Genomic DNA, 16,174 nt, shown 5'->3' with positions numbered 1-16,174 from the left:
AGATAGATAGATAGATAGATAGACACAGACAGACAGATAGATATATAGATAGACAGACAAACAGACAGATACACAGAAAGATAGACAGACAGACAGAAAGATAAATAGATAGACAGACATACATACAGACAGAAAGACAGACATATAGACAGATAGACAGACAGATATATACAGTATCTCACAAAAGTGAGTACACCCCTCACATTTCTGCAAATATTTTATTATATATTTTCATGGGACAACACTATAGAAATAAAATTTGGATATTACTTAGAGTAGTCAGTGTACAGCTTGTATAGCAGTGTAGATTTACTGTCTTCTGAAAATAACTCAACACACAGCAATTAATGTCTAAATAGCTGGCAACACAAGTGAGTACACCCCACAGTGAACATGTCCAAATTGTGCTCAATTGTGTCGTTGTCCCTCCCTGGTGTCACGTGTCAAGGTTCCAGGTGTGAATGGGGAGCAGGGCTGTTAAATTTGGTATTTTGGATACAATTCTCTCATACTGGCGACTGGATATTCAACATGGCACCTCATGGCAAAGAACTCTCTGAGGATGTGAGAAATAGAATTGTTGCTCTCCACAAAGATGGCCTGGGCTATAAGAAGATTGCTAACACCCTGAAACTGAGCTACAGCATGGTGGCCAAGGTCATACAGCGGTTTTCCAGGACAGGTTCCACTCGGAACAGGCTTCGCCAGGGTCGACCAAAGAAGTTGAGTCCACGTGTTCAGCGGCATATCCAGAGGTTGAAGATGTGGGAGGTCAGCCTGTCAGTGCTCAGACCATACGCCGCACACTGCATCAACTCGGTCTGCATGGCGTTCATCCAAGAACACACCTCCAAGATGACAACTGCCTTGCTGAGGAAGCTGAAGGTAAAGGTGATGGACTAAACCCAATTGAGCACCTGTGGGGCATCCTCAAGTGGAAGGTGGAGGAGCACAAGGTGTCTTACATCCACCAACTCTGTGATGTCATCATGGAGGAGTGGAAGAGGATTCCAGTAGCAACCTGTGCAGCTCTGGTAAATTCCATGCCCAAGAGGGTTAAGGCAGTGCTGGATAATAATGGTGGTCACACAAAATATTGACACTTTGGGCACAATTTGGATATGTTCACTGTGGGGTGTACTCACTTATGTTGCCAGCCATTTAGACATTAATGTCTGTGTGTTGAGTTATTTTCAGAAGACAGTAAATCTACACTGCTATACAAGCTGTACACTGACTACTCTAAGTTATATCCAAGTTTCATTTCTATAGTGTTGTCCCATAAAACGATAAAATGAAATATTTGCAGAAATGTGAGGGGTGTACTCACTTTTGTGAGATACTGTAGATAGATAGACACAGACAGACAGACATAGATAGATATATAGACAGACAGACAAAAAGACAGAGACAGAAAGATAGATACAGACATATACATAGATAGATAGACAGAGACAGATAGACAGATACCTAGATAGATAGACAGAGAGACAGAAAGATAGACAGACAGATAAATAGACAGAAAAACAAAAACAGATAGATATATAGACAGATAGACAGATACATAGATAGAAAGACAGACAGACAGATCCTTTGTCAGCACTGAGACAAGCCAAACCGAACAGGTTCGACAGAGCACAATACGCCAACACTGTGTCTTTGTTAATGGCTGTCTGTCACCCGCAACTGGTAGATGAAGAGATGCCAGCGCACACCAGGGAGTCTGCGAGCACCACGCTGAGTCTCCGGCAGATAATAAAATCTCAAGATCATGAATTTGCTGGGTGTTTTATCATATTCTGTATATTTATCAGGCTTGAATTAAACTGCTTAGCAGGTTGAATGATTTTAAACTAGTTAAATAAATAGTACAACCCCAAACCAGAAAAAGTTGGGACAGTATGGAAAATGCAAATAAAATAAAAATGCAGTGTTTCTTACATTTAGTTTGACTTTTATTTGATTACAGACAGGATGAACCTGAGATATTTCATGTTATATCTGGTCAACTTCATTTCATTTGTTAATAAACATCCATTCCTGCATTTCAGACCTGCAACACATTCCAAAAAAAGTTGGGACAGCGGCAATTTAGGGCTAGTAATGAGGTAAAAAAAAACTAAATCATGATGTGATTCCAAACAGGTAATTGTAATCATAGTTTGGTACAAAAGCAGCATCCAGGAAAGGGATTGGCATATTTCTCCTTCTACAGTGCATAATATCATTAAACCATTCAAGGAATCGGGAGAAATTTCAAACGCCCGTGATCTTCCATCCCTCAGACGGCACTGCAACAAGAACAACCACTCAACAATAGCTGATATAACCACATGGGTGAGGGATTACTTTGGCAAACCTTTGTCAAGCGCTACAATACAGAGTTACATGCACAAATGCCACTTAAAACTTTCCTGTGCAAACAAGAAGCCTTATGTTAATCATGTCCAGAAGCGGCATCGACTTCTCTGGGCTCGGAGGCATCTAGGATGGACCATCACACAGTGAAAACGTGTATTGTGTAAAGACGAAAAGGACCGTCCAGACTGTTATCAGGAACAAGTCCAAAAGCCAGGGTCTGTCATGGTATGGGGTCGTGTCAGTGCCCTTGGTAAAGGTCATTGACACTTCTGTGATGGCGGCATTAATGCAGAAAAGTACACTGAGATCTTAGAGCAACATGTGCTGCCTTCAAGACGTCGTCTTTTCCAGGGATGTCCATGCATTTTTCACATTACAAAGGCATGGCTGTGGAAGAAGAGGGTACGGGTACTGGACTGGCCTGCCTGCAGTCCTGACCTGTCCCCAATAGAGAACCTGTGGAGAATTTTGAAACGAAAAATGCAGCAATGACGACCCCGTATTGTTGTACATCTTAAGACATTTTCCATGCTGTCCCAAATTTTCTGATTCAGGGTTGTAAAAAAACGAAGGGTTATAAAGACCGACCTACTTTCTGCTCGGACGATTCACAAAACACCTCAGCGTGAGTACAAAACAACCCCTATCCCTCCATTCTGTTACATTATTAATGAGCGTACACTCATCACCCCTGTCCTTGCTCCCAGGATCAACCCTGTCTGTTGCTGGAGGCAAGACGAGAGAAAACGTCAGAGAGACCGGGAGGATCCGCAGTCCCTAAACAAACCGAGAAACCGACACCGACGCATTAACAGAAGTGAGAAGCGAGCGTGTAGCATTTCTTCATCCGTCGCCCGGGGTCGATCAATCACGCACCCGTACCGAACCGAAAAAGCTGATTTGCGCGGCAGGAGGAAATCCATTTCTCATATTCCGGAAAAACGCCAGCCTGCACGGCGAGTAATTTCACCACGGCTCTTTTACTACGGTGTCCGAGCTCTGTGTAGGTTTCACATATTACACTCTCAATATCTTTTCCTTATTTGATTATTAGATGCTGCTTTCTGGAGTCTAAGAGTTTGGAGTCTGGAGTGTTTGTGCTTTATGAATTCTATAGAAAACGCACAGCTAGCAAATGTTCAGCCGGGACGTGTTTTAGCAGAAGTGCCTGATGTGCAGGAATCAACTCAGCTACAACAGATACTACGCTAACTAAGCAAGTATTTACAACCCCGAATCAGAAAACGTTGGGACAGTAAAGCATTTACCACTTTGTAAGACGTTTTAGCACTGAGGAGACCAAGTGATTTAGTGTTTCGGGTTTTATTTTGTCCCATTCTTCCTGCAAACACGTCTTAAGATGTGCAACACATTCTCTATTGGGGACAGGTCAGGACTGCAGGCAGGCCAGTCCAGTACATGTTCATCCACAGCCATGCTTTTGTAATGTGTTCAGCATTTGTTGAGAAATGCATGGACGTCCCTGGAAAAGATGACGTCCTGAAGGCAGCACATGTTGCTCTAAGATCTCAATGTACTTTTCTGCATTAATGCTGCCATCACAGGACAGTGCCCCATACCATGACACACCCTGAATTTTGGACTTGTTCCTGATAACAGTCTGGACGGTCCTTTTCATCTTTACACAATACACGTTTCCACTGTGTGACGGTCCATCCTAGATGCCTCCGAGCCCAGAGAAGTCGATGCCGCTTCTGGACATGGTTAACATAAGGTTTCTTTTTTGCACTGTAAAGTTTGAAGTGGCATTTGTGCATGTAACTCTGTATTGTAGAGCTCCACAAAGGTTTGCCAAAGTAATCCCTCACCCATGTGGTTATATCAGCTATTGTTGAGTGGCGGTTCTTGATGCAGTGCCGTCTGAGGGATGGAAGTTCACAGGCGTTCAGCTTGCGCCCTGAAATTTACGCACTGAAATTCCTCCCAATTCCTTGAATGGTTTAATGATATTACGCACTGTAGAGGGAGAAATATGCAAATCCCTTCCAATCTTTCGCACACATTTGTTGACAAACTGCTGGAGTCTATCCCAGTTTTTCAATGGGTGCAAGGCACACAGTAACACCCTGGACGGGGTGCCAGTCCATCGCAGGGCAGACACACACACACATTCACCTACAGTATAGGGCAATTCAGTGTCTCCAATTAACCTGACTGCATGTTTTTGGACTGTCTGAGGAAACCGGAGCTCCCGGAGGAAACCCACACATACACGAGGAGAACATGCAAACTCCACACAGAAAGGACCCGGACCGCTTTACCTGGGAATCGAACCCAGGACCTTCTCGCTGTGAGGCGACAGTGCTACCCACCGATTCACCCCCAATGTAACCCAAACCCCAACCCTAACCCAAACCCTAACCCAGTTCAAATTAAATTTGTATTAATTGATGTAAGATACCAAAGTTACAGAATGCCATGGAAGCACAGCAGATCAGTATTGAGGTCCAACAGCTCCATGGATCTAGGTTTGATTCTTATCTTCGGTTACTCTCTGCTACTCTTGTGTAGATCTAGCTTTTTTAATCAACCCCCGGAATTAAGTGAATTGAATTACTGCCTGCCTTTCATTCCAAGTGCTGTTTTGTTGCTTTTGTACCTCTTCGGTGTGGCACCAGCATTTAATCATTCAGGGTTTTTTTTTGGAGATGAAAAGATAGCAGCCAAGGCCATCCACAGTGCTTTGCTTTACTGCTCTTAAAATGTATTTACAACGTGGGAATAAAGAACATAACATTCAGCTACACGAATGCAACTTCATGCCAAGGTTGCCAACGCTGAAAAGCCTTTCTATCAGAAGTTTGTCACATAAACACCTTTTCATAACTCTATCAGGGACACTTTAAAAAGTGAATCGGAGGTTGCCGAGTTTTGGAATTTCATGTTTACACACTCCTGGCTTAGTCAATTAGGCACGCTAAACGTGAGCAGCGCTGACCTGGAGCTCAGCCGGATTTAACCAGCTCGCCAGCTGCCACTCTGTGATAAATGATTCATCAGGGTACATTAGTCTTCTCGACTTCGGGCTCTGGTGTCTTCTTCTGAACTGTCTCACTTCTGCAAGCTGAGGAGAAGTCAGTGTGGCTGAGTAGAGAATGAGAAGGTCCTCGCTGATGTCGAATAACTGAGCTTAAGTGTTTCTGACAGTGCCAACTTCGGCTGATCGCTGGGGGCATAATTAAAGAGAACGCAGCAAATAAAGCATAAAGAAAACCACCTCCTGTCCATTTTATCAGCTCCACTTACCATATAGGAGCACTTTGTAGTTCTACAATTACTTACTGTAGTCCATCTGTTTCTTTACATACTTTGTTACCTTCCTTTCACCCTGTTCTTTAATAGTCAGGACCCCCACAGGACCACTATAGAGCAGGTATTATCTAGGTGGTGGATCAATCTCAGCACTGCAGTGACACTGACATGGTGGGGGAGTGTTAGTGTGTGTTGTGCTGGTATGAGTGTATCAGACACAGCAATGCTGCTGGAGTTTTTAAACACCTCACTGTTACTGCTGGACTGAGAACCAACTCAAACAGCAGCAATAGATGATCGTCTCTGACTTTACATCTACAAGGTGGACCAACTGGGTAGGAGTGTCTAATAGAATGGACAGTGAGTGGACACGATATTGTTTCTGATCCACACAACACACACTAACACACCACCACCATGTCAGTGTCACTGCAGTGCTGAGAATGATCCACCACCTAAATAATACCTGCTCTGTAGTGGTTCTGGGAGAGTCCTGGCCATTGAAGAACAGCATGAAAGGGGGCTAACAAAGCATGCAGAGAAAGAGATGGACTGCAGTCAGTAATTGTAGAACTACAAAGTGCTTCTATATGGTAAGTGGAGCTGATAAAATGGACAGTGAGTGTAGAAACAAGGAGGTGGTTTTAAGGTGTGAAGCACTAAGCATGTAACATACAACCGATTAACCAACCAGCTAACCTAGCTAGCAATATTTAAAAACCAATAACCAACAATCAATCAAGTAAATGACCAACCAATCCTCAAACCAGCTAATCAACTCAATAACAAACCAACTAAAAACCAACAACAAACCATAAAGCGAGTAAACAACCAACTAATCTCCCTACCAACCAGACAACTAGACAACTTAAAGCCAAGAACCAGCCAATTTACCAAGAAGGCAACCAACAAACTAATTAAAAAACAAGTAATTATCAAACAAGCTACTCTACAGACAAATGAACCAACCAACTTTAACCCCAGCAACTAGCGCAGCCCGTGGGATGTCAGACCACCTCTGGCGCAATCTGCTCTCCCACCACGAGATTGGGTAAGTTCCCAAAAGAGATAAGTATACTGGCATCACATGCCATTGGAAAACTAGACTGTACTGAGCAGCCTGGCATCACAGTTTCAAAGAAAAGTAGGTTTGTCAACACAGGAGCTGGCAAGTCTGAGAACGAGACTGTGACAATAGAAAAACCTCCACCGGGAGCGAATTAACACTTATGAGACACGTTGGTGATTGTCATTTAAAAAGAAACTGACATCCACTCTCTGCGCCTCCGTGCCTTGTATGCCGACCACTAATGGCAATGCAGAAGGACACAACTCTCCAACTAATGATCTAAAGATCAACCAAAATAAGATGCATTAAATCCACCATCTAAGAGAAACACATCATCCACCTCATTAACCAACTCACTCAAATAATTACCCAACCAAATACAAGTACAACCAACCAATTAGCAACCAACTTATTATGAACCAGCTATAAACAATTAAAATGTAAAAGTTTACATACACTTAAAGGAGAATGTAAATAAGACTATCGATCTGTTATTTTTTAAAGTCTGATAGTATGCCATGATAAAGAAAATCTAAAATATGACTTTTTTTTTTATAAAAGTACATATAATTACTATACTATAAATGTATCATTTTTACCATTCTAAGATTTAAAGCATTAAGTACGTAACTGATTAACCCACCAGCTACCCTAACAAGCAACATGTAAAAACCAATAACCAACAATCAACCAAGTAAATTGTCACGAGCCCAGCCATTCTGTGCTCCCAGAGCATGTGGAGTTTGTTGCTGCGGGTGCCACGCCCCTCTCTCCAGGAGCACATGCTGGAGCCAACGCCCCTTTTGTGATTGGTCTCTGGCTAATTAATCACAGCTGAACCTCGTCTGAGCTACGAGGATTTAAACAGGCAGTGGTGGACCAGTCTTTGGATACTATTTAGTTTGACTTACACTTTGCCCTGTTAGCTCCTGTTAGCTCCTGTTTGTTCCTACTAGCTCCTGTCCATTCGCTCACGTTTGGTTTGTCATGTCCAGGTTTAGTAGTCTTGTTTAGAAGTAGTCTTGTTCATGTTTAGGTTCATGTTTCATGTGTTTAGCAATTAGCAGTAGCATTTAGCTTAGCTTAGGTCTTGTGTTAGTTTGTCTTGTTTTGTTATTATTAAACATTTTGGTTCATACATCTATCCTTGTGTGTCCGCCACTCTTGTCCCATCATTTCGTTAAATTAATGACCAACCAATTCTAACAAGCAATTCAAATTCTAAAGTTTACATACACTTAAAGGAGAAATTAAATGAGATTATCAATCTGCTATTTTTAAAAAGTTTAAGCATTTATTCTAAAATTGTATTCCTGGGCTGTTTGGTTTTTATGTTGATCCACCTACAGTTCTAAGGATTTGAGAAATCTGAAGAAGGGTGTTAAACTGTAGCACCTCAGCTTCGAAATGTATTATTACAGAGAAAAGCTGGACGGATCTGGATCATATGGAAGGCTTAGGTGAAATAAAAATGATCTACTTTCAGGCATGTCTGGCTTTATAAAAGTAAGATATTCACATATACTGTATATATGAATGAATTAATAAACAGAAGGGCGATGCTGGAAGCTAACAGATCTTAGCGAATGCTAAAAAATGAACGTTGACTAAAACATGGATCTTGGCCATATGAAAGTCATGTTTCATTAAGGAAGCACAGTTCTGAGATCTTGGTGGAGTGTTTGCTATGATGTATTATTCGAATCGTGGCAGGATATCCTCTGCACTGTCTTTAGCATTACAGCATCGTGACTTTATAGCATATGTAACTGTTACTGTTCCCCCTCCACAATCGCTAGTCTGCTAAGCACTGGACCAATAATATTCACTACAGAATATCTGCAAGTGCACCACTGCTGGTCCTCTAATTGTGTTTAAAGTGAACAGATACAGGCTCTCTTACCAACAAGGCATTTCTGCCTGCAGAACTGCTGCTCACTGGATGTTTTTTGGTCTTTTGCACCTTTCTGTACCACTTTTGCACCCCTGTCAGTCCTCCACTGTATTTACAAATGTGCCTAGATTATTACATTAAGATCAGATGACTGGAGAGGCCACTGAGGAGCACTGAAGAGCCTGTCTGCTTCAAGCAAGATGCTTTTCTCTCATCGACATCCAGAGAACTGCTGCTTACTGGACGTTTTTCTGCCTGCAGAACTGCCTGCAGAACTATATATAGCAACTGATGAATTGCTGCTCACTGAATGTATTTTGGCCTCGTGAACCTTTCTGTACCACTTTTGAACCACTGCCAGTCCTCAAAATGTATTCACAAATGTGTTTGAGGCAGACAGGCTACAGGCTCTCTCATCAGCAAGGCATTTCTGCCTGCTGAATTGCTGCTCACTGGATGTTTTTAGGTCTTTTGCACCTTTCTGTACTACTTTTGCACCCCTGCCAGTCCTCCAACTATATTCACAAATGTGTTTGAAGCAGACAGGCTACAAGCTCTCTCATCAGCAAGGCATTTCTGCCTGCTGAATTGCTGCTCACTGGATGTTTTTTGGTCTTATGAACCTTTCTGCACCACTTTTGCACCCCTACCAGTCCTCCAATTGTATTCACAAATGTGTTTGAAGTGGACAGACTACAGGTCCTTTCATAACAAGGCATTTCTGCTTGCTGAATTGCTGCTCACTGGATGTTTTTTGGCCTCGTGAACCTTTCTGTACCACTTTTGAACCACTGCCAGTCCTCAAAATTTATGTACAAATGTGTTTGAAGCAGACAGGCTACAGGCTCTCTCATCAACAAGGCATGCTGCCTGCTGAATTGCTGCTCACTGGATGTTTTTAGGTCTTTTGCACCTTTCTGTACTACTTTTGCACCCCTGCCAGTCCTCTAACTGTATTCACAAATGTGTTTGAAGCAGACAGGCTACAGGCTCTCTCATCAACAAGGCATTTCTGCCTGCAGAACTGCTGCTCACTGGATGTTTTTTGGTTTTTTGCACCTTTCTGCACCACTTTTGCACCCATTTGTCTTGTACACTAGACTTAATAGGCTCAGATTTCTTTAACTTCATGTTGTAAAATGTTGTAAGCAGATAAGAAATAACTGTCAGCACAGAATGGAGATTCCAAAGTCTAACACCCAACGTGATGTGACAAGAGCAGTATAAAGAAAGGCCCACAGTTCTGTTCCTGGTTCTTCAGCTATTCCACTGCTGTAAGAACCCACGATCGTGCCAATACAAAACACTACTAAACGCCACAAAGCCCCTGCCAAGATGCCCTACCTGATCCTGCGACTTCTTTTTCTTCTTCTTCTTCCCCCAGCAGCCCGAACTCTCCGCATCCTTGCCATTGGAGTCACTACACAGCAGGCCGTCCAGCTCCTCGGTGCCCATCTGCTGTCCCTGAGAGGTTTCCGCTGCAAGCCGGTACGACAGGTTCCTCAAGATACACACGCAGTTTTCTATGGTCTGAGAAAAGAACAATACAAAAACAATAGCTTGAAGATTTATGGTACTATCTATTGCAAATATACCGAAGGGCAAAGCTAATCGTACACACCCAAACACATGCAAATGTAAACACGACGACCCGCGGGGGGATCCGGCTTGGACGCCATTGAGAAAATAATGAGCAAATGCATTAAGCAACTATAAAGCGGTCATTACTGATACAAGGACGTAATACCACAGCTCTCTCGCTCTCTATTCCCTCTCTATCTCTCTTGCTTTCTTCTTCAGGGTCAAGTGCCAGCCAGGCTGAATGGGTGCCATTACGCCTCCCAAGGCACTTAATTATACCTCCACCACAGCCGCCCATTTAAACAAGATTAAAGAAAACCCATCCACCAGGGGAACACGACAATCCACGATCCATCCCCTCACACCCCATTTACCGGGGTATTAGAATCAGACGCAACGGCAGTGCGGAAGTGATGCCTGCCAGGCCGAAACAGCGAACGAACGGAAGGGAAATTAGGATGAAAAATGACCGACTCGGCGCCGCTTCTCGTTTCTGCTGTTGCCGAGCGTGGAAGACAAACAAAAATAATGACTGTAATCAATGTAACGCTTGCAGAGTTATGCACCGGCATGTCAGACATAACAAAACACGCTGGCAGACAAGGAAGTCCATTCTTTATTGGAAATACAACCCCAAATCAGACAAAGTTGGGACAGTATGGAAAATGCACATCAAATAGGAATGCATTGTTCCTAACATTACCTCAAGTCATGAATCAGTCCTGCATGAGCAAAGATGATCAGAGGATCTTCAGTTTGTCCTCAAATGTGTACCTCAAAGAAAGATTAGAAGGGATTTGCATATTTCTCCCTCTACAGTGCACAATATCATTAACAGATTCAAGGAATCAGGAGGAATTTTATTGTGTAAAGGTCAAGGGTGCAAGCTTAACCTGAACGCCCGTGATCTTCCATCCCTCGGACGGCACTACATCAAGAACCGATAATCAACAATAGCTGATATAACCACATGGGCAAGGGATTGTAACGAGGGGGGGGGGGGGGGGGGGTTAGTGGTGTGGTACCACCCCAGACAAACCCGCCGAGAAAAGCAGGACCCAAGGTGCAAGGTGGGGGGAAAGGTCGGACACTCAACCGTGGCCAGTTAACCAGCTACTCGGTCCACCAATCAACCGACACAAGAGTCGAGACCCTGGATGCTTATTCCCCAAAATCCAGTGTTCCTCCACTTCTGTACAGGCGCCTCTGGCTACTAATCAGGGTCCTTAACAGCGTCAAAGACTCCACTCCTACACCTTTGTAGTCCGGTATTTTTCCACCCAACAGACTAGTAGCCAATTTTGTCTGCTGCTGGCACTGCCAATTGTGCCTGCTAGGGGGCACCTCCCGATCGTAAGCAGAGCTGAGATTTCAACTCGGAAAAATCCCACTCTGAGAGTTTTCGGAATATCCCTTCGAAAACTCCTTCTTATTCGCCCATACTTTGGTGGATTCAGGTGTGAGGCCAGTCTTGCGCAGGGAGAGTCACACTCTGATCCCAGTGTGCCTCCACTTTTGTACAGGCATCTCTGGCTACTAATCAGGGTCCTTAACAGCGTCAAAGACTCCACCCCTACCCCTTTTTAGTCCGGTATTTTCCCACCCAGCAGACTAGTAGCGAGTTCTGTCTGGGGCGCCCAGCCGACTGGCAACAGTCCCAGCTCAGCTCCAAGCTTGAATTGCATCCAAACCTAGATGGATCAAAGCTTCCGCCAAATGAATAAATCTGCTAAGCTACGTTATCTGTTTTCCAAGCCCGCCCTGTATATACGTTATCTCAAACGCGTCGTTTACTTTCCGGAAGGATTTAGCAGCCAGATTTAAAGTGAGCCGTTCAACAGGTACCGCGCTTTAATAAAATAAATGTATCGGTGGCTGCTGGAAACACATTTACAGCATTTATAGCTCTGCGGGCTGGATGTAACAGCCTTCACACCGGCCCTGAGAAATGTGGGCAAACGCTGGGTTTGGAGTGAAAGCTGACTGATTAGAGTGATCGCTCTCTCCAGGGAGCTCGCGGGATTCGCTCGTACTTTAATCTGGAGACTGGAATGGATTAAACCGAGGGATTTCGTTGAGGGAGAGGACGAGCTGTTGTAGAGGAAGGTCAGTAGTTAGGGCTCTGGGGTAGCAATCTGAAGGTTGAGAGTATGAATCCCAGCTCTGCCCAGAGGGGCTCTTGAGAAAAGCCTTTAAACTGTAGGCTAATTCTATGCTATGACCCCAGCTTAATTCCCAGGCATAACATTATGACCACCTCCTTGTTTCCACACTCACTTTCCACGTACCATACAGAAGCACTTTGTAGTTCTACAATTACTGACTGTAGTCCATCTGTTTCTCTGCATGCTGTTCTTCAATGGTCAGGACTCTCCCAGGACCACTACAGAGCAGGTATTATTTAGGTGGTGGACCATTCTCAGCACTGCAGTGACACTGACATGGTGGTGGTGTGTTAGTGTGTGCTGTGCTGGTATGAGTGAGCAGCGTCCTGTGACCACTGATAAAGGTCTAGAAGATGACCAACTCAAACGAGCAATAGATGAGCGATCGTCTCTGACTTTACATCTACAAGGTGGACCAACTATGTAGGAGTGTCTAATAGAGTGGACAGTGAGTGGACACGGTATTTTAAAACTCCAGCAGCATTGATGTGTACCAGCACAACACACACTAACACACCACCACCATGTCAGTGTCACTGCAGTGCTGAGAATGATCCACCTCCCAAATAATACCTGCTCTGTGGTGGTCCTGTGGGGGTCCTGACCATTGAAGAACAGGGTAAAAGCAGGCTAAAAAAGTATGTAGAGAAACAGATGGACTACAGTCAGTAATTGTAGAACTTCAAAGTGCTTCTATATGGTAAGTGGAGCTGATAAAATGGACAATAAGTGTAGAAACAAGGAGGAGGTTTTAATGTTATGGCTGATCGGTGTATTTATATGGCTTCAGCTGACTGGTAGCAGAGCCGAGATTCAAACCCGGGAGCTCAGAATCTCTGCACTGGGATGACACCATTTATTAAAATCTACTTCAGTTGGGTTCTTAATATGCTGGTTGTATGTTTGACCAATCAAATGCCTGCACTTTTTTCACTTTCCCAACCTATACAACCCACTTTGGTACCCTTGGTCTATAGTCAAGCTGTATCGTTCGCTGAATCGACTCTTTTGTCGTCTTGTCTAGTTTAACTCTAGGAGGGAAGCGTTGGGGCTATGAATGTGTGTCAAATGAATGAATGGTGGACTGAGTAGCTGGCTGGCTATCATGTCATGGTTCCACCTAGTTGTCTCCCTCTCTAGCCATAGTAAGATTGGCAAGTTGATTCTTCAAACCTCTTCAAACGGTAAACCAGGTACTTGCTCAGCTCAGACTACAGTCGAGTATCGAATCCCGCTTCTGTCTTTTCTATCATCCTGATTCTGTCCAGCATCTACCGGATCTATTTGGAACCAGAATCAGTCTGGCAGCGAGTCCTCTTCTAAGCTTCTCACCACCTACTTGCATTTCCAAGAAGCAACACTGCTTTTCAAACCATTATCAGCACAAGAACTGGTTGGTAGAGGTTTGGTAGAGGAAGAATAATGGCTAATTGCTGGAGCCAACCAATTTACTGCGCTTGTTTTTGAATTGAAGGGTGTCCAAATACTTTTGGCACATGCTTAGCGTGAGCGGAAGGATGACCAGGGTAAAGATAAACGAGACAGTAAGAGGCAGTGTAAAGCCGTAATGATCTGGAGTTTGGAAATGACCACCACTCAATCCTCATTACTATGCAGACATTTCCGGAAGAGGATACTACTCAGAAGAGGATCAATCATGATTGAAGAACACCGTTTAGGAGCCGGTTCGACCTTCAGAGCCCGGCCGGGCGTAGACGCGTTCATTCGCAGGGACGCACCGCTTCCGAAAACAAGGGGAAAGTGAGGAAAAGGAGGAAAAAATCGTACCTTGCTATCGATCTCGCCGCTCCCTAGTGCGGACTGGATGACGAAAAGCAGGGCGTCGGTGAGCCCCTCGCACTCTCTCATCCGCCTCCGGGCTTCCTCCCCTGCCGAACTGACGTTCCTGAAAAAGAGGGACAGCCAGAGAGCACAGATCAGCGTTGTGTGAGTTACGTCATGAACTTCACCCAACCGGCGTTGACAAACAGGAATCTGCATATCAGATGCTTTGGGTCATTCATTTGGGAACATTCCCATGATTCACCAGCACAGACAATAAATATTTGATTGCTTTAATGACAAAGAAAAATAGGACAGCAAATACAGGAACTGTTGTTAATTGTTAATAAGTGATTGTTAATAAGCCAATGTGTAATAAAACATATTGAACATATAACCACAAGTGCCGATTTCTAGAGTCCAGGCACAAGTTAGCCAGATGTGGCACAATACCTGACTACGGGAGCAGAAGCACTATGCGCCACCTAGCTATGCAGTGCAAATTTCTGTCATGGCCTAGGAACCTTCTATGCTGCTATGTGCCTTTGAAATGTGTGCTTTATAGCTTTATAGTTTGCTTGCGCCACCCACATTTTTGATTGGCATCTGTGAACGACACTGTATACAAATTCCAGTATTTTTTTTATATAAATGTTTAAAAATGTCGTTTGATTTTGCATATTATGCAAATTAGTTCTTGAGGCTTTTTTTGTAGGGCATGAGACAAGTAATCAGAGGAATAGAGAATTTTGTCTCGTCTACTTTTTTTTTTTAAGTCTGTAGTCTGTGAAATATACTGTATACAACTTAGAATTTGAAGCTGGATCTCTGTTGGTAATAATTATTAGTACTAATATTAGTAAAAATATTAACAATAAAGGATTACAGTAATAATAGTAATAATAATAATAATTATTATTATTACTGTTATTATTATTACAAATTGTATTACTATAATTTATTATTATTATTTTACTAATATTATTACTATAATTATTTATTATTATTTTTACTATTACTATTTTTATTACTATTTTTATTACTATAATTGTTATTTTTACTATTACTATTATTATTATTTTACTATAATTGCTGTTGCTATTATTATTATTTCTTTTTACTAATATTATTACTAATTATTTTCACTATTACTACTATTATTATTATTACTAATATTTTTACTACAATTATTTATTAGTATTTTTACTATTATTATTATTATTGCTGTTGCGTTTATTATTATTTTACTAATATTATTACTATAATTATTTATTATTATTTTTACTACTATTATTATTATTAGTCATTGCTGTTATTATTATTACTATTTTTATTATTATTATTATTATTATTAATTTTACTTTTATTATTATTATTATTATTATTATTGCTGTTACTAATATTATTACTGTAATTATTTATTATTATTATTTCTACTATTATTATTATTTTTACTACTACTATTATTATTATTATTATTATTATTATTTTTACTACTATTATTATTATTATTTATTTTTTACTATTATTATTATTATTATTGATATTATTATTATTATAATTATTATTATTTACATACGCTTGATTGCGGGCATTGCAAATGACTTTAGGTAGAGTCTTCTCTGTGCCCATATAAATGAAGCTAGTTTGACTGGACCCATCCAAGGAACAGTGGTTGAACCAATAAGCTGCTGGAACATGGGTGACACTGTTAACTGTCCAGTGAGCTTTACAATGAGCAGCCTATCAGATTGGAAGCAGTTGCGCAAATCACAGTTTGTTGCTAATCACATGGACAAAAAAGCAGACACATTTAACTGTAAAATTCTTTGCTAACGTCATGTGGTCGAATAGAGCCAAGTTCCCAAAGTCATGTTCCAATTTTATTTAAGAAAGCATGTTCGGATGTGTTGTTTGCTTCTCCACATACTTCTGGCCTTGTTTAAAACGAGTTGAATATCTGAGTCTCTAGAGTTGAGTGGGCTTTAAAACGGAACACTTCTCATTCTAAAGAACCCATTCACAGCGTGGAAGAATGTGCGATGACCT

General features: G+C 42.1%; 1 protein-coding gene across 1 annotated transcript in view; it reads right to left on the bottom strand.

The window, feature by feature from the left end:
* Positions 1–16,174, bottom strand: part of LOC134301329 (catenin delta-2-like) — a 190,598-nt gene that overhangs the window by 55,997 nt on the left and 118,427 nt on the right. The window contains exons 8-9 of the mRNA XM_062985993.1: positions 14,132–14,249; positions 9,942–10,127 (exon numbers count right to left, since the gene is read on the bottom strand). Of these exons, the coding sequence (XP_062842063.1) occupies positions 9,942–10,127; positions 14,132–14,249 (304 nt within the window). The remainder of the gene's footprint in view (positions 1–9,941; positions 10,128–14,131; positions 14,250–16,174) is intronic.

Source organism: Trichomycterus rosablanca, chromosome 23, assembly GCF_030014385.1.
Source record: "Trichomycterus rosablanca isolate fTriRos1 chromosome 23, fTriRos1.hap1, whole genome shotgun sequence".
Classification (NCBI taxonomy): domain Eukaryota; kingdom Metazoa; phylum Chordata; class Actinopteri; order Siluriformes; family Trichomycteridae; genus Trichomycterus; species Trichomycterus rosablanca.
Note: the sequence above shows the minus strand (reverse complement) of the source record. Positions and strands in the feature narration are given on the sequence as shown.